Source organism: Eleutherodactylus coqui, chromosome 6, assembly GCF_035609145.1.
Source record: "Eleutherodactylus coqui strain aEleCoq1 chromosome 6, aEleCoq1.hap1, whole genome shotgun sequence".
Lineage (NCBI taxonomy): Eukaryota > Metazoa > Chordata > Amphibia > Anura > Eleutherodactylidae > Eleutherodactylus > Eleutherodactylus coqui.
Window position 1 is genome coordinate 33,719,130 of NC_089842.1, and position 27,568 is coordinate 33,746,697.

A 27,568-nucleotide genomic window follows, 5' to 3' on the forward strand; every position below is an offset into this window, starting at 1 on the left:
TGTTAGTCTCCTCATTACTCTAGCTATGGCGCTTCTTTCTGCCTTTTCAGTGGCAGGTACTCACTACGGACACCAGTCTTTCCAGCTGGGGAAAAAGATGTGGATTCCTTGTAGTTCCTGCAACTTAATGGTCATGGAGGAAACTGACAGAATTCTAGCCTGAGCAGAGAGTCACTTTCCGGATCTTTCAGCATTGCATATACCGGGGGTAAACAATTGGATAGCTTACTTCCTCAGTGGAGAAACAGTCAATCCAGAAGAATAGGAGCTACATCCTAAAGTTTCTCCGATGATATGCCTGAGGTGGTGTTGTTCAGAAGTCAATCTGATGGCATCCAGGATCATTCGCAAGCTACTGGTCTTCGTAGCCAAGTTTCCGGATCCACTGGCTGAAGTCATAGGCATGCTCATATACCCACGAATGGGCTTTCAGTTCCTGTATGTCTTTCCTCCATTTTCACTAATCCCAGGCAACCGGTAATTCTTCTAGCCCAAGATTGGCCTCGACAAGTGTGCTATGCAGACATTGTCGACTTTCTTGTTGATGCCCCATGGCACCTCCCTCTTTGAGAAGATCTTCTCTTACAGGGATTCCTTTTCCACCCGTTTGTCCATGCTACACTTAACAGTGTGGCGGTCGAGGACACAGTCTTGAGAACACGCCGGTTTGAGGAGCGAGTTATTCAAACTATGTTAAAGGGGAGGAAATTCTGGATGGCCCTAAAAGGAGCCTTTTGGTCTCTAAAGTTGTCATTTCTTACTGGATACGATTCTTGGTGGGCGAAACCTATTGTGCAGGAGGTAGGGCGCCTCCATTTCAGGTGATGATGCTCCCACTGCTCAAGTGGAATGCGCCATCTGTGATTCATAATGGGGCCACAGCTCTGCAGGTGTGTAAGACTGCCACATGGTCGTCTATGTACACCTTTGTAAAGGTCTATCAGGTGCATACATTTATGTTAGCGGACGCCTTCCTAAGGGTGCCTTCACAGGAGCGTGTTTATGTGCGTGCATACGTGTGCACAAAAACACTTGTCTACTACAACCACTGCATTCCCTAGGGTGTGTTCACATGTCCGTGTTTTACAGGCATGCACCTGTAAAGATAGGACGTGCGTGCACCATGGGGAATGCACGCATTGCCTTCAATGGAGCTGCATCTGCAGCCGTCGGCTCTGTTGAAGGCACTGCATGGACCATCACACACGAGTGTTTTTGCACATACAGGCGTGCACACCTATGGACGCACACGCTCATGTGAAGCCACCCTTAGCCGGAGAGTCTTACAGACGGCGGTGGGCTGTCCGCATGCATCATGATATATTCTTCCTACGGATTGCTCCTAAAAGTTGCACGGTCAAAGTTGTGCTCCCCAATATTTTTACAAGATTTTTGTACTTACCGTAATATCTGTTTCCCGTTTTGTTCATTCAGCATCCACCCAGTATGCGTATATTTTATTTATTGCATTTTTTCTCCTAGTCAGAGTTTTCTTTCTTTTGCTTTTGAGGATGGTGCAAGTCCTGTTTTTCCTGTTATACCTACTTGGCTGCTTCTTTTACTTCCATACAACCTGATTAGCTTGGTGGCTTGGTATAGCTAGTTGGAGGAGCCAACACTTTTTCTGTTGTTTAATGACTGCCATCAAGTGGTAGTAGCTATACCCACAGTCAAACCTTTGTTCCCAATGATACGGACGACAGAGGTTTTACAGTAAGTACAAGAATAGCAAGACAAAAAAACCCTGTATAACTTGGTATCACCGAAATCGTGGTGACTCCAAGAATAGTGTTATCACATTATTTATTTTGCACAATGAATGCTATAGGACTCTTTCATACAGGCATGGTTTAGTGCTTTATAGACACGTAAAATCGCAGCTTTACTGCACTAAAAATCACATGAGCGGGCAATTTTTCACAAGCAGGAGACTGGAGCTTCACATGCATAAAAATCATGCATTTACTGGAGCAGTATGTTGCCTAAAAAAGCAAAGCTTTTACAGGAGGAAAGAGAGAAGAAGCCTGGCAGGGTTTTGGGATTTCCCCGTAATAGAGAGAGCGAGGGATTATGGGGGATTAACCCGTAGCCCCACTCTCTCTCGGTACTGGTGCATCTTGTCCCCACCGGAAGTGGGTGGAAACAAGGGTTGGGCATCAACACTGAAAGGGAATGGCCTCTTTACACCCCTAGCTGCGGCATGGAGTTTGACAGCAAGCTTGCCTGCGGCGACGGGTCCATGAGTTGAAGGTGACCGCAACCTGAGAGTGCTGTTGCCACGGCTGCTGTCGGCACTGAGAGCGGGAGAGCCCTGCAGCCGAGAGCCCGGCAGCACAAATGAAGCTGGGGAGCCCTGCTTTCGACCACTATACTGACAGTGGAATGGAAGTGAAGTTGCTTGCCCTCCAGGGACACTGACAGCGGTGGAGGAGCCAGGGGCGAAGGCAGCGCCCTGCACAGTGACTGGAGGCTAGAGGGCAGATTATGTGAGACAGACACTAACCCTAATCCTAACCCTCCAGCCATGCCAAACTGTCACCCAAGCCAATCAGGAGCTTAGGAGCATTAACTGGGTGGAAAGTGTCATTCATTAGGTCTCCACCCATCCTTTTGGTGGAGACAAGATGCTCCAGTACCCTCACTCTGTCCCTGAATTAGTTAATCCCCCATAGTCCTGCTCTCTCTCTCCCTGCTATGGGTTAATCCCCCATAGCACCGCTCTCTTTCCCCCTGCTCTAGGATCACTGAGGGATATCCCCATAGTGCAGAGAGAGAGTGGGCGGGGCTACAATGATCCCTAAGGGATATCCCCAAAGTGCAGAGAAAGAGGGAGTGGGGCTAGAGAGAGAAGGGGGAACAAGAGGGCTAATCCCAGGGAGTTTAATGTGAGAGGTGCTAAAGGGAGGGGCTAGAGTGCAGATCCCTCTAGCCCTGCCCCTGCTCACAGGGAAGCCCCCTAACCCCACCCTCTCTCTCAGCTGTAGGGAAATCCCTTGGGTAACTAGATACTGGGGAGAGAGGTGGAAGCAGTCGCCCCCCCCCCCCCCTCCCCCTCTATTGGGGAATTGCCCAGCAGTGGAGTTGAAGGAATTCCCCACTTCCTACAGTGTGATACTGGAAACTTGCTGCCCAGAAGCACATTTTAAATGTTCTGCTGCAAAACTCCTATTAGTCCCTGCGGCAATTAATGGGAGCCTGCAGGGAGATGAACTGCACTCTCGGGGCTTCCCCCTAATTCCCATGGGGACTAACCGAAGTTTACAGCGGGGTATAGCGGCACCGCTGCTGTTTGGCAGAAATCCTCCTATTGACTTCTAATCTTCTCGTTCAAGCGTCAGGCACAGCTAAACTGCTGCTAATAGACTTTTTTATGTGATTATTATTAGAGATGAGAGAACGTACTCGTCCGAGCTTGATGCTCGATCCAGTATTAGCGTGTTCGGGATGCTCGTTACTCGTAACGAGCACCACACGATGTTCGGGTTACTTTCACTTTCATCTCTGAGACGTTAGCGCGCTTTTCTGGCCAATTGAAAGACAGGGAAGGCATTACAACTTCCCCCTGCGACGTTCAAGCCCTATACCACCCCCCTGCAGTGAGTGGCTGGCGAGATCAGGTGTCACCCGAGTATAAAAATCGGCCCCTCCCGCGGCTCGCCACAGATGCGTTCTGACATAGCTGAGGGAAAGTGCTATCGTGTTGGAGCTGCTATAGGGAGAGTGTTAGGAGTTATTGTAGGCTTCAAGAACCCCAACGGTCCTTCTTAGGGCCACATCTAACCGTGTGCAGTACTGTGGAGCCTGCTTTTTGCAGTGGTGCACATTTTTTTTTTTTGGTATATCGGCCGTGCAGAGCATTGCGCCCTGCAGTAATACTCCAGGGACAGAAGTGGTGGTTAGGCAGGGACAGAAGACATATTAATATTATTGATTGAATATAGGCAGTGGGCCTTTGCTAAAAAAATTTGGACAAAAAATCTATTTGGCCTGCCTGTCACTGTGCTCAGTGTTCTGGGTCTGTGTGTGCTGGGTGTAGTAGTTCTACAAAATCATACGCAGCCAGCTAAGTGTTACAGCAGGCTTGCGCCAAATTATTTCCTGGCTCTGTCTGGGCTCTGAAATCACCGCTGTGTTGCAGTTCACAGTGCAACACTCTGCAGTTCTGTGACACACTCTAGGGACAGAAGTGCTTAGGCAGGGACAGAAGACATATTATTGATTGAATATAGGCAGTGGGCCTTTGCAAAAAAATTTGTGGGAAAAAATCTATTTGGCCTGCCTCTGACTGTGCTCAGTGTTCTGGGTCTGTGTGTGATGGTTGTAGTAGTTCTACAAAATCATACGCAGCCAGCTAAGTGTTACAGCAGGCGTGCGCCAAATTATTTCCTGGCGTTCCGTAAGCAAAGTCAGCCTCCAACCACAGGACAATAAGCGGCACATTTAATTACAGCGTTCTGTTTCTGCATTACTGGTAATACAGCATGCTGAGGGGTAGGGGTAGGCCTAGAGGACGTGGACGCGGCTGAGGACGCATAGGCCCAAGTCAGGGTGTGGGCACAGGCCGAGCCAGTGCGGTGGCCAGGGGTAGAGGCAGGGCCAGACCGAATAATCCACCAACTGTTTCCCAAAGCGCCCCCTCGCGCCTTGGCACCCTGCAGAGGTCAAGGTGCTCTACGGTGTGGCAGTTTTTCACAGAGAAGCCTGACGACCGACGAACAGTGGTGTGCAACCTTTGTCGCGCCAAGATCAGCTGGGGAGGCACCACCACCAGCATGCGTAGGCATATGATGGCCAAGCACCCCACAAGGTGGGACGAAGGCCGTTCACCGCCTCCGGTTTGCACCACTGCCTCTCCCCCTGTGCCCCAACCTGCCACTGAGATCCAACCCCCCTCTCAGGGCACAGGCACTACCGTCTCCTGGCCTGCACCCACACCCTCACCTCCGCCGTCCTCGGCCCCATCCAGCAATGTCTCTCAGCGCAGCGTCCAGACGTCGCTAGTGCCACTGTTTGAGCGCGAGCGCATGTACGCCGCCACGCACCCGCACGCTCAAGCGTTAAACGTGCACATTGCCAAATTGATCAGCCTGGAGATGCTGCCTTATAGGCTTGTGGAAACGGAGGCTTTCAAAAGCATGATGGCGGCGGTGACCCCGCGCTACTCAGTTCCCAGTCGCCACTACTTTTCCCGATGTGCCGTCCCAGGCCTGCACGACCACGTCTCCCGCAACATTGTACGCGCCCTCACCAACGCGGTTACTGCCAAGGTCCACTTAACTACAGACACGTGGACAAGCACAGGCGGGCAGGGCCACTATATCTCCCTGACGGCACATTGGGTGAATTTAGTGGAGGCTGGGACAGAGTCAGAGCCTGGGACCGCTCACGTCCTACCCACCCCCCGAATTGCGTGCTCCAGCTCGGTGGTGCTATCTGCGGCGGTGTATGCTTCCTCCACTAAACCACCCTCCTCCTCCTCCTACGCAACCTCTGTCTCGCAATCAAGATGTGTCAGCAGCAGCACGTCGCCAGCAGTCGGTGTCGCACGGCATGGCAGCTCAGCGGTGGGCAAGCGTCAGCAGGCCGTGCTGAAGCTACTCAGCTTAGGAGATAAGAGGCACACGGCCCACGAACTGCTGCAGGGTCTGACAAAGCAGACCGACCGCTGGCTTGCGCCGCTGAGCCTCCAACCGGGCATGGTCGTGTGTGACAACGGCCGTAACCTGGTGGCGGCTCTGCAGCTCGGCAGCCTCACGCACGTGCCATGCCTGGCCCATGTCTTTAATTTGGTGGTTCAGCGCTTTCTGAAAAGCTACCCACATTTGTCATACCTGCTCGGAAAGGTGCGCCGGGTCAGCGCACATTTCCGCAACTCCCAGACGGACGCTGCCACCCTGCAACATCAGTTTCATCTGCCAGTGCACCGATTGCTGTGCGACGTGCCCACACAGTGGAACTCTACGCTCCACATGTTGGCCAGGCTCTATGAGCAGCGTAGAGCTATAGTGGAATACCAACTCCAACATGGGCGGCGTAGTGCTAGTCAGCCTCCTCAATTATTTACAGAAGAGTGGGCCTGGTTGGTAGCCATCTGCCAGGTCCTTGGAAACTTTGAGGAGTCTACCCAGATGCTGAGCGGGGATGCTGCAATCATTAGCGTCACCATTCCTCTGCTATGCCTCTTGAGAAGTTCCCTGCAAAGCATAAAGGCAGACGCTTTGGAATCGGAAACGGAGGCGGGGGAAGACAGTATGTCGCTGGATAGTCAGAGCACCCTCATGTCTATATCTCAGCGCGTTGAGGAGGGGGTGGGTCCACAGGGAGTTGTAACTGCATCTGTCTACTTCTAAAGAACCCCAGTCTGACTGGGGCATGCAGTGTGGGCCGAAGCCCACCTGTATTAAGCACGACATTACCTCAGCTGTGATGGGCAATGCAATGGGATATATTTATGTACCGCCGGTGGGTTCCAGGGAGCCACCCATGCTGTGGGTCCACACGGAGTTGTAACTACATCTGTCCACTTCTAAAGAACCCCAGTCTGACTGGGGCATGCAGTGTGGGCCGAAGCCCGCCTGCATTAAGCACGACATTACCTCAGCTGTGATGGGCAATGAAATGGGATATATTTATGTACCGCCGGTGGGTTCCAGGGAGCCACCCATGCTGTGAGTCCACACGGAGTTGTAACTACATCTGTCCACTTGTAAAGAACCCCAGTCAGACTGGGGCATGCAGTGTGGGCCGAAGCCCACCTGCATTAAGCACGACATTACCTCAGCTGTGATGGGCAATGCAATGGGATATATTTATGTACCGCCGGTGGCTTCCTGGCACCCACCCATGCTGTGGGACCACACGGAGTTGAACCTACATCTGTCCACTTCTAAAGAACCCCAGTCAGACTGGGGCATGCAGTGTGGGCCGAAGCCCACTTGCATTAAGCACGACATTACCTCAGCTGTGATGGGCAATGCAATGGGATACATTTATGTACCGCCGGTGGGTTCCAGGGAGCCACCCATGCTGTGGGTGCACACGGAATTCCCATTGCGGAGTTGTACCTGGCTGTGACTATTTATAAAAAACCGCGGTCTGACTGGGGCATGCAGACACCTTGACAGAATGAATAGTGTGTGGCACATAGGTTCCCCATTGCTATGCCCACGTGTGCAGCTCCAGATGGAGGTGGCACTGGATTGGATTTCTCATTGCTTCTGTACAGCATTGTGGACTATCGCCCCACCCCTTTTATGGGGGGGTCGCTGCCTATCCATGCCAACCCTCTGCAGTGTGTACCTGCTTTTCCTCTAGCAGACACACTTATAAATAGACATGAGGGTGGTGTGGCATGAGTGTAGCTGAAGGCTGCGCAGGGACACTTTGGTGTGCGCTGTGGACACTGCGTCGTTCGGGGGGGGGGGGGGTTGGGCAGCATGTAACCCAGGAGAAGTGGCAGCAGAGTGTCATGCAGGCAGTGATTGTGCTTTGTTGGAGGTAGTGTGGTGCTTAGCTAAGGTATGCATTGCTAATGAGGGCTTTTCAGAAGTCAAAGTTGTTGGGAGGGGGGGGCACTATTGCCGCTATTGTGGCTTAATAGTGGGACCTGGGAACTTGAGATGCAGCCCAACATGTAGCCCCTTGCCTGCTCTATCCATTTCTGTGTCGTTCCCATCACTTTCTTGAATTACTCAGATTTTCACAAATGAAAACCTTAGCGAGCATCGGCGATATACAAAAATGCTCGGGTCGCCCATTGACTTCAATGGGGTTCGTTATTTGAAACGAACCCTCGAGCATCGCGAAAAGTTTGTCCCGAGTAACGAGCACCCGAGCATTTTGGTGCTCGCTCATCTCTAATTATTATGCTTAAAAATGTTGTTCGTCAATGAGGCTTTAAAGATGAAATCCAAAAAACAAATGGCATAATTCATTTTTTTACCAAATCCCCTTTAAAAAAAAGTAATACAGTACATTATATGAACCCAAAAATGATGTCACTTCAACATGTATAATTTGTCCTGCAAAAACCAAGCCTTCATACAGCTATGTCAGCCAATAAATTAGAAGGTCACGGCCCCTGTGTATCTAATCCTATTCTGTGTGAAACTGCCTGCTTTATATGTTAGTGACTGTCGGCTCTGAATGTTGCGGACACCCCAGTATAATAGTCTTTATGTAATTAGACAAGTAAAACCACCCTTTTGGCCCTTATATTTCTTTCCCCTTCTTTTTTTCAAAGACTTTTAATTTTTTTTCAGTTATTTTCTGCTGCATCTTCTGTGCACAATAACTTTTTTATTTTTCCGTCGGTGTAGTTGAGTAGGGGCTCATTTTTTGCAGGATGTCCTGTATTTTCCGTTAGTACTAATTCAGAATACATGCGACTTTTTGTTCACTTTTTATTGTGTTTTTTTTCTGGGAGACAGGGTGACTAAAAAAGTGCATTTCTGGCGTTCTTAATTTTTTTTTTCGGACAACGTAAATAATGGGCTACTTTGATAGATTTGACTTTTACGGATGCGGCGATACCAAATATGTATTTTTATTTTATGATTTAGATTGTTTTAATTACAGATATGGCAAAAGGGGGGTGATTTAAACTTTTATTACTTTTTTTTCTTACAAATAAAGACACTTTTTGATCTTTTTTTTTACTTAACTTTCAAGTCCCCCTGGGGGACTACAATATGCGATACTTTGATCGCTCCTGCAGTATGACGTAATGCTATAGCATTACCTCGTACTGCATTCTGACAGGCAGCCTATCAAGCGACTCCACAGGGATGGCTTGATAGGCAGACTCTCAAGGCAGGCTGGGGCCTTTCAGAAGGCCCCCGGCAGCCATGACACTTGCATGGTTCCCCCGATCTCACTGCAGGGGGGGGAATTTAAATGCCGCTGTCATGCCTTAAAGGGTTAATAGTCGCGAACGGCTGTTGTAAACAGCTGAAGCCCGCGCTGTATGCAAAGAGGTCAGCCCGCGACCTCTCTGCATAATACCCCGACACTCCAGAACGTAAATGTACATCCTGGAGCGGGAAGCAGTTAAACGACTGCTTGAGTGCTGACGTCACTGCTAAGGTTCTAAGCACTCATGCAAAGCGTTTAGAGATCGCTAGCTTCTTGCTCAGCTCATTCACTTTCTATAAGAAGCACTAAACAGGAAGCGTTTATACACAATGAGAAGTGATCCAGCGATTTTGGGTTTTTTTGCTCGCTAGAAGCGAGCAATAAACAACTGCAAAGAAATAGCGATTTTTTTCACTTTTACAATGAACGATTATCGCTTAAATTAGTTTGTTTGAACGAATTTTGTGTGATTATTGTTACATGTAAATGGATAATTACAGTCAGATCTGACAAGACAACTTCTGCATGCTGTGTTTATGTTCTTTATGTTTCTGCTTGTTCTTATTCTACATTTCCTGCAGTGAAGGAAGATACATGGTGGCTCAGTGGTTAGCACTGTTACCTTGCTGTACTAGGGTCACAGATTCAAAAATGACCGAGGACAACTTCTGCATTGAAAATTAGATCTCTATATTTACAAATCGTTCTCCCTTTGAGTGTTTCTTTCCTGCATAAGCCCCCTGTGTGTATATAGTGTATATGTATTGATCATTGTAGGTTACGTGTATCGCACATATCCATCTGGTGCTCCTTCTGTTCTGCTCATTTTACAATGTGTGACTTTTGTTTTATTATAAGTCATAATTCTAATCTACTGTGATGCTGTGGAGATGTGTATCTAATCCTAATGTGTGATACTGTCTGCTGAGCTATGTATCTAATACTATCCTGTGTAATTCTGTCTTCTGAACTGTGTATCTGATCCTGTCATGTGTGATACTGTATTCTGAGCCATGTATTGACTCCTATCCTGTGTGATACTGTCTACTTAGCTCCTGTGTCTAATCCGGCATAGGTCATTACTCAGGAATTCAGTATTTTACACTATGGATTAAGGATCAGTGGACATAACATATAGCTGCTGCCATTCCTGACATCCAGAGCACACAACAGGAGGCTTTTAGTGATGACATTTATAAAAAAAAAACCAAAAAAAAAAAACCTTTTTTTTGAAGGGGTGACTTTGGAGCAACCTACAAAGATGACTGTCATACATATTTTTGCCAAACAAATATTAGTTTATTAACAATAAGTACCAGCTTGTAAACGCGTTTTGAGGTACGTGAACCGCTTCCTCAGTAATGGCTGGGAATACACGTCACTGACAGTGTATATTAGAGCAGATTCTTTCAGCGATGAAGATTTCTTTTGGCAAGAATTTGACAGTCATCTTTGTCTGAAAATTCCACCACAGTCACCCCTCCAAAAAAGATGGGGTTTTTTGTAGATTTTGTCTGTTATTCCATATGGTTTTCTTGCATCTAGAGCGTTTTATTGGTGGGCTACACCTTCTTAAAAAGAACACGAGTCGTCTGCATTCTATCCTTGCTACCAAGCTCCAGGTTCCTCACTTTAGACTTCTCCTCACCAGGGTTCATCCACTTTATCCCTTTCTTTCTACTTCCTTACTGATAGTGATGACACTTATGGGGGGGAGGGAGGGAGGGAGAGAGAGAGATGCCAGCAGCACCAATAAGAAACTCACACTGGGTTGTGCTATACTATGCAAAAGCCAAAAAGAAGAGAATCCCAACCTTTGTTCCTTCAAGGAGTCCAAGTAGCGAAGAAGAGGCTTTGCACCTCAGCATATAGAGGTGCAGAATGTAAAAGGAACTTATTACTCCATCACAATACAAGCAGCGACATTTTGACCGTAAGGTGTTTTTCGAACTTGCAAAAGACCTTGCTTTGAAATGTCGCTGCTTTGTATTGTGATGGGGTAATACATTCCTTTTACATTTTGCACCTCTATTTGCTGCCAAAGCCTCTTCACTACTTATGGGGGTTACTAGCACCCGGGGACATTTTCTCTCCACGTTCACCATGTACAGATGTTATACTAATGCTCCATGGATGCGTCACCCTCATCTCATCTTCTTACTCTTACAGTTTGGGTTATAATAATCTATTAGACACGTCCTGCACCCAGTTGGCATCTGGAATAAGGAATAACCCGTCCCTGAAGAAACTTGGCCTCTTTTATAACAATCTGTCTGGTCCTCACTTCAGTGACTTGATGGACGCTCTGTCCAGTCCAACCTGCAGGATAGAGAAATTAGAGTAAGTATAAGAAACATGTACAGCATGAGACATGTGGGGATACAAGTTATATATGTACAGGATGAAACACGTGGGGGCAGAAGTTATACATGTACAGGATGAAACCTGTGGGGTTACAAGTTATACATCTTTAGGATGAGACATGTGGGGACACAAGTTATACATGTACAGGATGAGACATGTGGGGCACAAGTTATACATGTACAGGATGAGACATGTGGGGGCACAAGTAATACATGTACCGGATGAGACATATGGGGGGTACAAGTTATACATGTACCGGATGAGACATATGGGGGGTACAAGTTATACATGTACAGGATGAGACATGTGGAGAACACAAGTTAAAGATGTACAGGATGAGACGTGTGGGGACACAAGTGATACATGTATAGGATGAAACGTGGGATGATAACAATGGTTTTATTCTATTTTTGCCCTGTCTGACTGTTATGTCAATGAGATAATCCATTGACTGCACTGAGATATTTGACATCTCTCTCGTCTCCTCTGGTCACTTTTTTCTATGGTGTTATTACAGCTGGAGATTTACTAACCACGGAGTCTGAATACGCCCCATGTTATCAATATGTCCCTCATTGCTCTCCTTAGGAGACATCACACACAGAACAAAGAGGAATGATGCAGCTTCTACCCAAACAGATGGCTTATGCATCTTCTGTCGTATTGTCCAGCACATAGATCCCGCAACCTATGTAAAAAAAAACATTGTATCAACTCAGAAACTGACAACAAGGTCTCATGACCAGAAACATCACGGAAAGGAGATTATTCTGCATATTCATACATTAGCCTGACAGATGGTATGTTCTCAGGAAATAAGACCTATTGGAAACGCAGCACTCTGAAAACAGGGGTAGTATGTACTTACCTCTTGATCAACTGCCCAGATGTTTTTTTTTTTTTCCGGCAGCTATGAATGGAATTTTTTTCTGCAGTACAGTCTTTTGACAGCACTACATTTGAATCCTGATATGGGTCTCCAGTGCCAGGAAGAATGGGTATGCATCTGTCAGTTGACAGTCTGGCACTTGCAGTAATAGCAAGGACTGTAGAAATTCCTGCTGTTTAACCCTTTAAATGCCACGGTCAGTGCGACTGCAGTATGTAAAATGCTGACAAGCAGTGCTCCCTCACCCATTAGAATACCTTGCAATGTAATAACAGGGTCTTGGGGGGGTTGCTATGGCACCTGGAGGCTTGGATATGACCTCTGGTTCTGCCAGATATGGTGGTCTATCAGCCCCTGTTTGAGCTTCATAGGCTTTCTAATGCACAGATATACAGAAGTATAGTCCTGTATTAGATGAATGAAAAAATGGTGATATTAAACTGTCCTAGTGGAACAAAAATTGAAAGTTAAAGCAGTATTAAAAAAATAGTAAAAAAAAAGTATTAAAAATACTCTTTACTATATAATTTTTTTTAATAACACATATAGTATTGCTGTGTTCATAATGACCTAGAGAAAAGAGTTAGTACATTATTTAAATATTTGTCCAAAATTGCTAATTTTGCTTATCTGACCTTACATGAAACAGAATCGAAAATCATCAGACTGTCGCATTAACCAACAAATAATGCCACTAAAAAGTACAACTTGTTCTGCAAAAACAAACCTCTTACACAACACTGTTGATAAAGTAAAAAAATGTTAGGGGTCTTGGAATGTAGAGATAAAAAGATAAAACACTACATAAATTTGGTATTGGTGTAATCATTCTGGCCTTCATAATTTATTTCACATATTATTTATGCTGCACAGTGAATGTAGTTAGAAATAAAAAAACATGCCAGATTTGCAGATTCTATTTATCTTGTCTCTAGAAAAAAAAATGGAATAAAAAAACTATCAAAATATTATATGTTCCCAAAAATTGGAAATATGAAGACTAGAGTTCATCCCTCAAAAAACAAGCCCCCTATGAAGTATTTTCTTATCCATACCATTGAGGGACACAGTTTTGGCCATGGGTATAGCTACTATTGCTTAAAGGCAGACACTAGGTAACAGAAAAAGTCTCGGCCCCTCCCACTAGCTAAATCCCTCCTGCAGGCACCAAGCTAGTCAGTTTTAGCTTAGTGTCATAGGAGGCTAATCTTTTCTTTGTCAGTCTCCAGTACCATACTGCACCCAAGATATAGAGGGAGGCAAGAATCTCCCTGTTAACCTACTGAGGAGAGTGAACAGAACGGTTTCATTCCTTATGTAGCTGCCATCGATCTCAAAGACAATATGTGTTCAGGTACTAACTCGAACGTAGGCTGACTTCTAGCTATAGGGTCCCACTTTTCGTTTCATGAATACTCCAATACTATAACCCTCTTTAAAGTCAGGCGAATGACGGGGGGAACACTCTGTCTGGCACCACACTTTTCTGAGGTCACAAGCAAAGCTTGTCTCTCAATGCATGAGTGATACAATGGGTGAGTGTTGTCTTCCTGAAAGTAAGTATTTCTCCACTTCCTAAGTGGAGAGCAACACCTACACCTGTGCTGCTCCTAGATGGGCACTGGGAAGGGGAGAAGGGCTAGCCCTGGCGTATGCAGCTATGAGTTGTTTTCTAAGTGCATGTAAGTTTAATTTTCATACTAAAGGGCTGCTGCCACTCCCTCTCTCCTCTTGTGCTGGAAGCTCCCTGTCATCACTGGCATTTTAAAGTCACTAGAGGCAGGCGTCTTCATAGAGCAGCAGTTGTGACACCTGTGGTTCCACACAAGAAAAGCTGGCACATGTTTTGATTCCAGCAGTCCCATTTGCTCCACAGAACAGCTATGGATGGATCAGTTCCCTGCCTGTGCAATCACTAGCAATGCTTTTTATCTTGTACATGTTCAACTCAATGGTGAAGGATTTCAACCAGAGCTGAGCATTATGTGTGTTTTCGCTGTAAAGCCAAATTTGCATGAGGGCAGTTGGATTAATTTTGTCTTAACTGTATTCTGCGGTGGCAGGCGGTTGTAGATTCGTCTACTGGCACCCCTCCTTTTCAGTCCTCTGAGATCGCTTTGCCAAAGTGAGCATGCTCCCTGTAGCTGACGGTTTCAGACCTTTCTTAGATATTCACGGCAATTCTTGACAAGCTGCACCACATGTCCAGTTCGCCTGGACAGAATATATCTAATAATGGCATCTTTTTTGCAGGTCTCTCCTCGGGGTAGACCATGTAAGATGTTTAGGTCCTATTGATCTAGCGTATTATGCGGGTCCCTGGCTTCATCCTCTCGTTCAGTGCCTCATAGAGCACATCCTGATGTTTTCCCGAGATATAGCTGTTGAGCAGAGGGTGAAGTATATGTATCTCCTCCTGACTCTGATGTGAACATGGAGCAGGTTTTCAAACTCTCAACAATGGTGGATAACCTAATTACAGCAGTAATAAATATCTTTCTGATTTCAGATCAATCTCCATCAGCGTTTGCAACATCGCTTTTCATCAGACGCCCCGAACGTTCTCCCAATACCTTTTCCCCTAATGAGTATTTTGATGACATCTTAGTCAGGGGGTAGAAAATTCCTGAAAAATGCTACATTATACCTAAGCGTTTAGATATTATGTATCTCTTTCTGGAGGATCTTGTGAGGAAATGGTCAGTTCTTCCAGTAGTGGATTCACCTGTGTCCCTTTTATTAAACTCTTCCTGTGGCGGATGGTTCACCATTTCAGGATGCACATGACAGGAAGATTGACAAGTACGAGTTTGGTGGTGGGCTTGGCCTTGAGGCCAGTCTTCGCCTCTACCTAGGTCAGCATGGTCACAGCTGAGTGGTCAAAGCAGCTGAACAGGGGTGTTCATTTCTGTTCCTCAGCGGAAGAATTGGTGGATATTGCTTATTAGATTGGCCAGGCAGGGAAGTCTTTTTGTGATGTTTCCCTTGACGCAGCCAAACTTTTGGCACATGTGTTTGCAACCTCAATAATTACTTACCGCATGCTGTGGCCAAAATTTCGAGAGGCAAATTCTTCTTCTAACAAGATCTTAACAAATGTTCCTTTTGTTGGTGCCAGGCTTTTTGGTGCCAAACCAGAAGAAATTATTGCTGATTCCACCAGTGGGAAAGGTTCCCACCTTTCACAGAATAAGCCAAGATGCATGCGAACCATATAGAGAAAAAGGTTGCAGTTTTGCTAAACTTCCCAATCTAGGCCCCAGTTTGTGGACAGTAAGAAGGCAGCATAAGATCAAAAGCTTAGCCTTCCTTAAGCCAAGACCCTCTTGGCGCCCTGGGCCTTAACCACTTAAATCGTTGTTGACCAAGTCCTCTGTTTTGACGTGTGACCCCCCACCAATTTCTTCAGGGTGAGAGGACATCTTTTCCTTTTCAGAGAATCCAGTCTCACCCAGGTCTCGGAAGCCTAGGTTCGAGAGGTAATTTCTTCAGGTTACTATAGCATTGTCAAGCATCCTGAGTTTTTTTAGCTTAAACATTCCAAGGTCTCTTCAAAGGGCCAAAGGCTTCATTTAGGTGGTACACAGTCTTGTGTCTCAAGATGTCATCATTCACGTCCCTCCTCTCCAACACTCTACGAGTTTTTATTTCAATCTATTCGTAGTGCCCTAAAAGGATGGATCTGTCAGACTTATTTTGGACTTGAAAAAAGGTAATGAGTATATAAAAGTCCGGTATTTCCGCATGCAGTTACTGAGATCATTCATTGCACCCATGGAGCAGGGGGAGTTTCTTTCAACATGAAGGATGCCTATCTTCATATTCCCATCCCACAAACCCACCAGTGTTTTCTCCATTTCGCCTTTCAGTCTGATCATTATCAGTTAACAACACTTACTTTTGAGTTTGCTATATTCCCTCAAGTGTTTACAAAGATTCGAGCATCAGTGGCTCTCCTCCATGCCAGGGGAATAGTCGTCATTCCATATCTTGACAAGATTCTGATAAACTTCCCAACCAGGGTTGCCAACCTTGAAAGTCTCCCCATTACCATTGATTCGTTGCCTAGGTTCAGTTGAATGATCAACCATCCCAAGTCGTCCTTCTCTCCCCCACAGCATCTGAATTTTCTGGTCCTATCCTTTGATATGGTTCAGGCCTTGGTGCTATTGCCACTGGGGAAGCAGCATCAATTTTAGGATCAGGTTTGCTCTTTAATAACACCAAAACAGGTGTCCATTTGCCATTGCATGAGAGTGCTGGAACTGATAGTATCCTCCTTTGAGGTGCTTCCATTCATCCAATTTCATGCTGGGCCTCTCCAGTGTGCCATTTTCTCAAGGTGGGACAGATCCATTGGCTCATTGGTTCAGAGGACTCCTATTTCTTGGCAAACTTAGCATTCACTCCCTTGGTTGTTACTCTCCCCAAAACTCGTTCGAGTATTAGGGTACTCGAGATGCTCGTTACTCGAGACGAGCACCACGCGGTGTTCGAGTCCCTTGCATTTTCTTCCCTGAGAAATTTGCGCCCTTTTCTGGCCAATAGAAACACAGGGAAGGCATTACAACTTGCTCCTGTGAAGTTCCAGCCCTATCCCACCCCCCCCCTGCAGTGAGTGGCTGGCGAGATCAAGTGACCCCCGAGTATTTAAATCTGCACCGCCCGCGGCTCGCCACAGACACACACTAAGAGAGATCAGGGAAAGTGCTGTTGCTGTTATAGGGACAGTGTTAGCGTCTTCAAGAACCACAACGGTCCTTCTTAGGGCCACATCTGACCGTGTGCAGTACTGTTGAGGCTGCTTTTAGCAGTTTTGCACAATTTTTTTTTTTTTTGTATATCGGGCGTGCAGACCATAGCGTCCTCAGTTTGCAGTCATTTTACAGAGTATAGGGGCAGTACTGCTGAGGCAGGGACAGTGGTACAGGGAAAGAGATATACTGGCTATATAGGCAGTGGGCTTTTTCAAAAAAATTGTAAAAAAAAAATCTTTGGGCTGCCTGTGACAGTGTTCAGTTTACTGCGTGTCTGCTGGGGGTAGTAGTCGCTAACTATTACCCAGCTAGGTGTTACTGCAGCCTTGCGCATAATTTTTTGTGGCTGCACTGTGCTTTCAATAACCACAGTCATCCTCCAACAGGGAAATCCATATACAGGCTATATAGGCAGTGGGCCTTTTCCCAAAAATTGGTAAAAAAAAATACTATATTTGGGCTGCCTGTGACCATCTTCAGTTTACTGCGTGTGTGCTGGCTGTAGTAGTCGCTGATTAATACCCAGCCTTGCGCATAATTTTTTCTGGCTGCACTGTGCTTTCAATAACCACAGTCATCCTCCAACAGGGAAATCCATATACAGGCTATATAGGCAGTGGGCTTTTTCCCAAAAATTGGTAAAAAAATACTATATTTGGGCTGCCTGTGACCGTCTTCAGTTTACTGTGTGTGTGCTGGGGGTAGTAGTCGCTCATTATTACCCAGCTAAGCGTTACAGCAGGCTTGCGCATAATTGTTTCCTGGCTCTGCTGTGCGTTCCGTAAGCGAAGTCAGCCTCCAACCACAGGCCAATAAGTGGCACATTTAATTACAGCGTTCTGTTTCTGCTCTACTCTTAATACACCAAGCTGAGGGGTACGGGTAGGCCTAGAGGACGTGGACGCGGGCGAGGACGCGGAGGCCCAAGTCAGGGTGTGGGCACAGGCCGAGCTCCTGGTCCAGGTGTATCGCAGCCGACTGCTGCGGGATTAGGAGAGAGGCAAGTTTCTGGGGTCCCCAGATTCATCTCACAATTAATGGGTCCACGCGGTAGACCTTTATTAGAAACTGAGCAGTGTGAGCAGTTCCTTTCATGAATGGCAGAAAGTGCATCCACCAATCTATCGACCATCCAGTCTTCTATGCCGTCCACTGCTGCAACTCTGAATCCTCTGGCTGCTGCTCCTCCTTCCTCCCAGCCTCCTCACTCCATGAAAATGACACATTCTGAGGAGCAGGCAGACTCCCAGGAACTATTCTCAGGCCCCTGCCCAGATGGGGCAGCAATGGTTCCTCTCCCACCGGAGGAGTTTGTCGTGACCGATGCCCAACCTTTGGAAAATTCCCGGGGTCCGGGGAATGAGGCTGGGGACTTCCGGCAACTGTCTCAAGAGCTTTCAGTGGGTGAGGAGGACGATGACGATGAGACACAGTTGTCTATCAGTGAGGTAGTAGTAAGGGCAGTAAGTCCGAGGGAGGAGCGCACAGAGGATTCGGAGGAAAAGCAGCTGGACGATGAGATGACTGACCCCACCTGGTTTGCTAAGCCTACTGAGGACAGGTCTTCAGAGGGGGAGGCAAGTGCAGCAGCAGGGCAGGTTGGAAGAGGCAGTGCGGTGGCCAGGGGTAGAGGTAGGGCCAGACCGAATAATCCACCAACTGTTTCCCAAAGTGCCCCCTCGCGCCATGCCACCCTGCAGAGGCCGAGGTGCTCAAAGGTGTGGCAGTTTTTCACTGAGTGTGCAGACGACTGACGAACTGTGGTGTGCAAGGTTTGTCGCACCAAGATCAGCCGGGGAGCCACCACCACCAGCCTCACCACCACCAGCATGCGCAGGCATATGATGGCCAAGCACCCCACAAGGTGGGACGAAGGCCGTTCACTGCCTCCGGTTTGCACCACTGCCTCTCCCTGTGCCCCAACCTACCACTGAGATCCAACCCCCCTCTCAGGACACAGGCACGACCGTCTCCCGGTCTGCACCCACACCCTCACCTCTGCTGTCCTCGGCCCCATCCAGCAATGTCTCTCAGTGCAGTGTCCAGCCGTCGCTAGCGCAACTGTTTGAGCGCAAGCGCAAGTACGCCGCCACGCTTTTGCCGCTGAGCCTCCAACCGGGCATGGTCGTGTGTGACAACGGCCGTAACCTGGTGGCGGCTCTGCAGCTCGGCAGCCTCACGCATGTGCCATGCCTGGCCCACGTCTTTAATTTGGTGGTTCAGCGGTTTCTGAAAAGCTACTCACACTTGTCAGACCTGCTCGGAAAGGTGCGCCGGGTCAGCGCACATTTCCGCAAGTCCAAGACGGACGCTGCCACCCTGCGGACCCTGCAACATCGGTTTAATCTGCCAGTGCACCGACTGCTGTGCGACGTGCCCACACGGTGGAACTCTATGCTCCACATGTTGGCCAGGCTCTATGAGCAGCGTAGAGCTATAGTGGAATACCAACTCCAACATGGGCGGCGTAGTGGGAGTCAGCCTCCTTAATTCTTTACAGAAGAGTGGGCCTGGTTGGCAGACATCTGCCAGGTCCTTGGAAACTTTGAGGAGTCTACCCAGATGGTGAGCGGCGATAATGCAATCATTAGCGTCACCATTCCTCTGCTATGCCTCTTGAGAAGTTCCCTGCAAAGCATAAAGGCAGACGCTTTGCGCTCGGAAACGGAGTCGGGGGAAGACAGTATGTCGCTCGATAGTCAGAGCACCCTCATGTCTATATCTCAGCGCGTTGAGGAGGAGGAAGAGGAGGTGGAGGGGGAGGAGCCTGAGGAGGAGCAGGAGGAAGAGACAGCCGGGCCCACTGCTGAGGGTACCCATGCTGCTTGCCTGTCATCCTTTCAGCGTGTATGGACGGAGGAGGAGGAGGATCCTGAAAGTTATCTTCCTAGTGAGGACAGCCATGTGTTGCGTTCAGGTACCCTGGCACACATGGCAGACTTCATGTTAGGATGCCTTTCTCGTGACCCTCGCGTTAGATGCATTCTGGCCACTATGGATTACTGGGTGTACACACTGCTCGACCCACGGTATAAGGAGAACCTTTCCACTCTCATACCCGAAGAGGAAAGGGGTTCGAGAGTGATGCTATACCACAGGACCCTGGTGGACAAACTGATGGTAAAATTCCCATCCGACAGCGCTAGTGGCAGAAGGCGCAGTTCCGAGGGCCAGGTAGCAGGGGAGGTGCAGAGATCAGGCAGCATGTACAGGGCAGGCAGGGGAACACTCTCCAAGGCCTTTGCCAGCTTTATGGCTCTCCAGCAAGACTGTGTCACCGCTCCCCAGTCAAGGCTGAGTCGGCGGGAGCACTGTAAAAGGATGGTGAGGGAGTACATAGCCGATCGCACGACCGTCCTCTGTGACGCCTCTGCTCCGTACAACTACTAGGTGTCGAAGCTGGACACGTGGCCCGAACTCGCGCTGTATGCCCTGGAGGTATTGGCTTGCCCTGTGGCTAGCGTCTTGTCAGAGAGGGTGTTTAGTGCGGCTGGGGGAATCATCACGGATAAGCGTACCCGCCTGTCAACTGACAGTGCCGACAGGCTTACACTCATAAAGATGAACAAAGCCTGGATTTCCCCAGACTTCTCTTCTCCACCAGCGGACAGCAGCGGTACCTAAACAATACGTAGGCTGCACCCGCGGATGGAAGCATCGTTCTCTATCACCATAAAAAACGGGGACCTTTTAGCTTCATCAATCTGTGTATTCTATTCATCCTCCTCCTCCTGCTCCTCCTCCTGAAACCTCACGTAATCACGCCGAACAGGCAATTTTTCTTAGGCCCACAAGGCTCAGTCATATTACTTTTGTAAACAATGTTTATACGTTTCAATTCTCATTAAAGCGTTGAAACTTGCACCTGAACCAATTTTTATTTTAACTGGGCTGCCTCCAGGCCTAGTTACAAATTAAGCCACATTAACCAAAGCGATTAATGGGTTTCACCTGCCCTCTTGGTTGGGCATGGGCAATTTTTCTGAGGTACATTAGTACTGTGGGTACACCAATTTTTTTGGGCCCTCGCCTACAGTGTAATCCTAGTAATTTTTATGGGCTTCGCCTGCACTCATGGTGCAGCAAGGTGTGTGGGGCTGGCCTACACTTTTGCTACCTAAATGTAACTGGGGCCTTGTCTATACTGCAACTACTGAAATGTGAAAGAGACTGTTATCTCCCTAAACTGCTGCAACGGGAATGTTACTGTGCCCTGTCTTGACTGCTACTACTACTGAAATGGAGCTAATACTGTGCTCCCCCTATACTGCTGCTTCGGAATTGTTACTGGGGCCTGTCTTGACTGCTACTATTACTGAAATGGAACTAAGACTGTGCTCCCCCTATACTGCTGCTAGTGATATGTTACTGGGGCCTGTCTAGACTGCTACTACTACTGAAATGGAACTAATACTGTGCTCCCCCTATACTGCTGCTAGTGATATGTTACTGGGGCCTGTCTTGACTGCTACTATTACTAAAAAGGAACTAAGACTGTGCTCCCCCTATACTGCTGCTAGTGATATGTTACTGGGGCCTGTCTTGACTGCTACTACTACTGAAATGGAACTAATACTGTGCTCCCCCTATACTGCTGCTAGTGATATGTTACTGGGGCCTGTCTAGACTGCTACTATTACTGAAATGGAACTAATACTGTGCTCCCCCTATACTGCTGCTAGTGATATGTTACTGGGGCCTGTCTAGACTGCTACTACTACTGAAATGGAACTAATACTGTGCTCCCCCTATACTGCTGCTAGTGATATGGTACTGGGGCCTGCCAAGACTGCTATTACTACTGAAATGGAACTAATACTGTGCTCCCCCTATACTGCTGCTAGTGATATGTTACTGGGGCCTGTCTAGACTGCTACTACTGAAATGGAACTAATACTGTGCTCCCCCTATACTGCTGCTTTGGAATTGTAACTGGGGCCTGTCTTGTCTGCTACTATTACTGAAATGGGCGGTTGGGCAGCATGTTACCCAGGAGAAGTGGCAGCGGAGTGGCATGCAGGCAGTGATTGTGCTTTGTTGGAGGTAGTGTGGTGCTAAGCTAAGGTATGCCTTGCTAATGAGGGCTTTTCAGAAGTAAAAATTGTTGGGGGGGGGGTCCCACTCTTGGGGGGGGAGGGCGCTTATGCGCTCATTATGGCAGAAATAATTTTTTTCCCAAATACCCCTAAAAAAATTAGTTAAACAGTACATTATATGAACCTAAAAATGATTTCACTTAAACATATATAATTTGTCTTGCAAAAACCAAGCCTTCATACAGCTATGTCAGCCAATAAATTGGAAGGTCATGGCTCCTGTGTATCTAATCCTATCCTGTGTGAAACTGCCTGCGTTATGTGTTAGTGACTGTCAGCTCTGAATGCTGCGGACACCCCAGTATAATAGTCTTTATGTGATTACACAGATAAAACCACCCTTTTGGCCCTTACATTTCTTTTCCCTCCGTCTATGTGACATCCAAACCCTCACTGATCACATCGCTCTTCCGACAAGCATACACCTTAGACTAGAGTCTCCCCATCAGTATTCCTCCGCTGCCGCCTGTCAGACTGACAAGAAAAGGTTTTGTGTCACTTCCTGGAGTTATAAATAATACAAATGGTATTTTTCATCTGAGTGGCTGAGCACAGACATGCACGTTCCGTTCTTCTAATCATATATAGAAGTATCTGTATCTGGAGGAAGACTAATAAAATCCACTGCCCACCATCATAGTGCTAACATCCTGTGCCACTTGTGGGGGAAAAGAGTCAGGCAAGGGGTTGCAGGATACACCCAGCTCTGCTTTACTGCTCACTATCCATGTCAGGTCCACAGCAGCACAGAATATTTAGCATCTCCTGACCATGAGAGCAGCTGTGACCGATACACTTCAGTGTTGTCCCATTAGTCAGGGCAGAGCCACGTGTGACATGTAATAATGAGAAGACCGGAGGTGAATAGAGAACACAGGAGCCGCAGACTGAGGGCTAAAATACATAGTGGAGGAAGGAGAGTTCTCAGCCACTGATGACCGCTGACATAAGGTCCTCTATCCAGCTTTATGACTATTGTACATCCATGTGCTGCAATAATGACTGATTTATGACATGCCATAAAGTAAGGACATTACTTAGGGACTCTGTATTTCTAGACCATGGATTAGGAGGCAGTGGACATATTATATAGCTGCCACCATTCCTGACATCCACCGCACACAAGAGACGGCTTTTTGTGATGACACTTATGGGGGTTACTAACAGCCGGGGACATTTTCCCTCCACATTCACCATGTACAGATGTTATACTAATGCTCTGTGGATGTGTCACCCTCATCTCATCTTCTTACTCTTACAGTTTGGGTGATAATAATCTATCAGACACGTCCTGCACCCAGTTGGCATCTGGAATAAGGAATAACCCGTCTCTGAAGATACTTGACCTGTCCAAGAACCGTCTGTCTGGTCCTTACTTCAGTGACTTGATGGATGCTCTGTCCAGTCCAGCCTGCAATATAGAGGATTTATGGTGAGACTAAGAGGCGTGTGCAGGAAAAGAAATGTGGAGGCACAAGTTATAAATGTACAGGATGAGACATGGGGGGGGCACAAGTTATACATGTACAGGATGAGACATGTGGGGGCACAAGTTATACATGTACAGGATGAGACATGTGGGGGCACAAGTTATACATGAACAGGATAAGATGTGGGGGTACAAGTTATACATGTACAGGATGAGACATGTGGGGACACAAGTTATACATGTACAAGATGAGACATGTGGGGTCACAAGTTATACATGTACAGGATAAGATGTGGGGGTACAAATTATACATGTACAGGATGAGACATGTGGGGGCACAAGTTATACATGTACATGATGAGACATGTGGGGGCACAAGTTATACATGAACAGGATAAGATGTGGGGGCACAAGTTATACATGTACAGGATGAGACATGTGGGGGCACAAGTTATACATGAACAGGATAAGATGTGGGGGCACAAGTTATACATGAACAGGATAAGATGTGGGGGCACAAGTTATACATGTACAGGATGAGACATGTGGGGGCACAAGTTATACATGAACAGGATAAGATGTGGGGGCACAAGTTATACATGTACAGGATGAGACATGTGGGGGCACAAGTTATACATGTACAGGATGAGACATGTGGGAGCACAAGTTATACATGTACAGGTTGAGATATGTGGGGGCACAAGTTATACATGTATAGGATGAGACGTGGGGGGCACAAGTTATACATGTACAGGATGAGACATGTGAGGCACAAGTTATACATGTACAGGATGAGACATGTGGGGCACAAGTTATACATGTACAGGATCAGACGTGTGGGGGCACAAGTTATACATGTACAGGATGAGACGTGTGGGGGCACAAGTTACACATGTACAGGATGAGACGTGTGGGGGCACAAGTTATACATGTACAGGATGAGACATGTGGGGGCACAAGTTGTACATGTACAGGATGAGACATGTGGAGCACAAGTTATGCATGTACAGGATGAGATGTGTGGGGGCACAAGTTATACATGTACAGGATGAGACGTGTGGGGGCACAAGTTATACATGTACAGGATGAGACATGTGGGGGGCACAAGTTATACATTTACAGGATGAGACATCTGGGGGTACAAGTTATACATGTACAGGATGAGACGTGTGGGGGCACAAGTTATACATGTACAGGATGAGACGTGTGGGGGCACAAGTTATACATGTACAGGATGAGACGTGTGGGGGGCACAAGTTATACATGTACAGGATGAGACATGTGGGGGCACAGGTTATACATGTACAGGATGAGATGTTTAATTTAATCTGTTTTTTTGCTGATATGAAATACAGATGACATACTGAAGTAAAAAACAGACACTCAGATTACATACTGAACTGCACATGGATAAAAAACATCAGTTCTTTGCAAATGCAACACAGATGAGTTTTTATACACTCGTTCCTTTAGCCTAAGTCTAATACTAATACGTCGTTTTCAAAACTGGCAATTTCCATCTCTTTGTTGTGTTCATATTTAGCAGATTTTCATGGATTTCACACCAATTTATAGTATAAAGCAATGCTCTCTAAGGCCTTATTCTGATGGGCATATTTTTCAGCAGTATTTTGTAAGCCAAAATACTCTCCTCCATTTCTGGTTTTGGCTCACAAAATGCTGATGAAAAATACGCCCGTGTGAAAGAGCCCTAACAGTCAAGGTTATCTCCCTCTAAGGAAGGTTATGAATTCTTTAATTTTCCAAACCTAATCCATGTGGCGTCAGCATGAATTTCAGGGCTTATTCAAACAACCGTATATCAGCGGGGTATTCACGCCGGCCGATATACGGCATCCCTCTCTGCAGGGGGAGGAGAGTGGAAGAGCTGGGAGTGGTGCACTGAGCTCCCGCCCCCTCTCCGCCTCCTCTTCGCCCCTTAGCACTATTTGCAATGAGAGGAGGCAGGACTTAGCTTCGCCCCCGCCCCGCCTCCTCTCATTGAAAAATACCCGGTGAGGCCTACTATAATTTTAAAAAGGTTACTGCAGCTTACAAAAAAGCAAAGTTTAAAATCTACATGCTGCAGGGTAACACCGCTGCCCTTGCTCACCTGCTGCTGGGGCTGCAGCAGGGTGATTTGCCATCATTCATTTAGTGAGCTATGATTCAAACCCCTTCCACCTCTATCCCCGCAATTTTGGTATTTTTCAGCCTTTTTTTTTAAAAAAAAAAAAACGGATTTAACTGTAAGTATTGTCATATTTTAATAGTCCAGACTTTTATGTACACAGCGATATTGAATATGTTTTTTTTTTTTTATTTATTAATGTTTCGTTTCTTAATAGGAAACAGGGCAATGGTTTTGTTTTTATTTACTTTTAATGTTTTTTTAATTGTTTAAAAGACTTCATAGAATTTTTTTTTTACACTTTTATTTGGTTCCCACAGGAGACTTGGACTTGTGATCATTTGATCGCTTGTACTATTTACTGCAATATTTCAGTATTGCAGTATATAGTGATTTTTGATGTTGCCATGGGCAAGGCTTGATCGTCATCTGTGCATCGCAGCTTTCGGAGGCTTCAGTAGGCTCTGGGCTGCCATACTAGCCCATTGACACACTTTGATCATACTTCAGGGGGTGCTTGGGGTACCGAAAGAGGTTCCCCTCTGACTGTTTAAATGAGTGATCAGCTTTCATGGTGGCACCTATGGAGTTAACTGCTGTGATCAGTGCTAACTCTGATTACCATCAGCTGTCAGAAACATTGGATGTGGAGTGGGCTCAGCTCCCGAGCCTGCTTCATACAAACTTCAGGACCACCAGGATGTTCATAGTTGTTCTGCGGTCCTGAAGAGGTTAATCATCAGCGTTGTTGGTGGGATCAGTTGTATGAAAGATCCCAAAATGATTGATTGGCTGCAGGGCAGTTGGTCATTAATTTTGTGGTTGCTTTAATATTGATGCTGAAGTTTTTGGGTTTTGTTGTAGCATGATTTACAATGGATTGTCTAATGGAGAGGAGGAAGAACTACGAAAACTGGAAACGTGCAAAGCAAATCTGAAGATAATTTACAGAAGAATCAGGTAGCTGGATTTCTCCCTGTGGTCCTATAAAACAAACTTTTAATGGTTGATATTGCTCGCAGTAAGAGTGTTTCCTGGTGCATTAAGGGCAGTACAACTCTTTTACACATTGCAGACAGTGTAATCTCTGGGTCACGTGACACATTTTTTTTTTATATTTAATGTTTTTATATTACATTTTTGAACTTCTACTTGACGTGATACATGATGTCATACTGATGAACACATGATCTGTCACTGTCACGGCAGTGTCCTCTATTGTACATACACAGAGCTCAGTGACTGCTATGTAAAATGAGAACGTGAAGGCAGAAATTGTTTAAAACTGTTTTTATCCCCTTGTAGATCAGTTGTATGAGTGACTAGTAGGGGCTTGATGGCAGACTAGTTTAAAATATAGGTAGAGAAGGGTAGATCTGCACATTAAGAAGCACCTGAGATGGTATGCCTCCGAGAGAAAAACTGCTGAGTTTATAAGTCCATTGTGGCCTGGTAATGTAGAGAGATGGACGATGCATTCCAAGAAACATGACATGGGTGGATGCCCCCTTTGTTGACACCTTGATGATATGGACTGCTGGATTGTAAAGTTGTGGCATAAGCCTTGATAGTGAGGGTAATGCTGATGTGTAGCTAGAGGCCAGGCGGTCAGGTGTTTAACCCCTTAACGACCAGCCCATAGTGTTTTTACGTCCTCCCGAAGTGGGCTTTATTCTCTGAGGACGTAAAAACATGCTTCCTGCAGAGAATAATGCCCCTCGGGCTGTGGACGTGACAGCTCCATGCTGTTGGTGTCCGCAGGTAGCTGACAGCATGGAGCTGTCATCCCGGGCTGTTCGGAGCCCCCCCCCCCCCGGCATTGCGATCGGCGCTATGCAATGGATAGCGCCGATCGCAAAAAAGTAAATAAAAGTGCAATAAAAGTTAAAGATTCAGCTGCTCTGATGGATCGGATCCATCGGAGCAGCTGAAATTACGCACCGATGTCCGCCGCACGACTCCCAGCTGTCCTGATGCTCCGGGCGCCGTAGCCGTCCTTCTGCGCATGCGCGCCAGGCGGCATTACGTCAGCCGCATGCGCAGAAGGCC

At 46.9% G+C, this 27,568-nt stretch overlaps 1 protein-coding gene across 4 annotated transcripts in view; it reads left to right on the forward strand.

The window, feature by feature from the left end:
• The window catches only part of LOC136632018 (NACHT, LRR and PYD domains-containing protein 3-like), a 1,080,175-nt gene extending 1,053,547 nt beyond the window's left edge, over positions 1–26,628 (forward strand). For all 4 annotated transcript variants that reach the window (XM_066606558.1, XM_066606556.1, XM_066606554.1 and 1 more), the window contains exons 9-11: positions 11,023–11,193; positions 23,221–23,391; positions 26,384–26,628. In XM_066606558.1, coding sequence (XP_066462655.1) covers positions 11,023–11,193; positions 23,221–23,391; positions 26,384–26,483 — 442 coding nt within the window. In that variant the 3' untranslated portion in view covers positions 26,484–26,628. The remainder of the gene's footprint in view (positions 1–11,022; positions 11,194–23,220; positions 23,392–26,383) is intronic.
• The last annotated feature ends 940 nt before the right edge of the window (positions 26,629–27,568 follow it).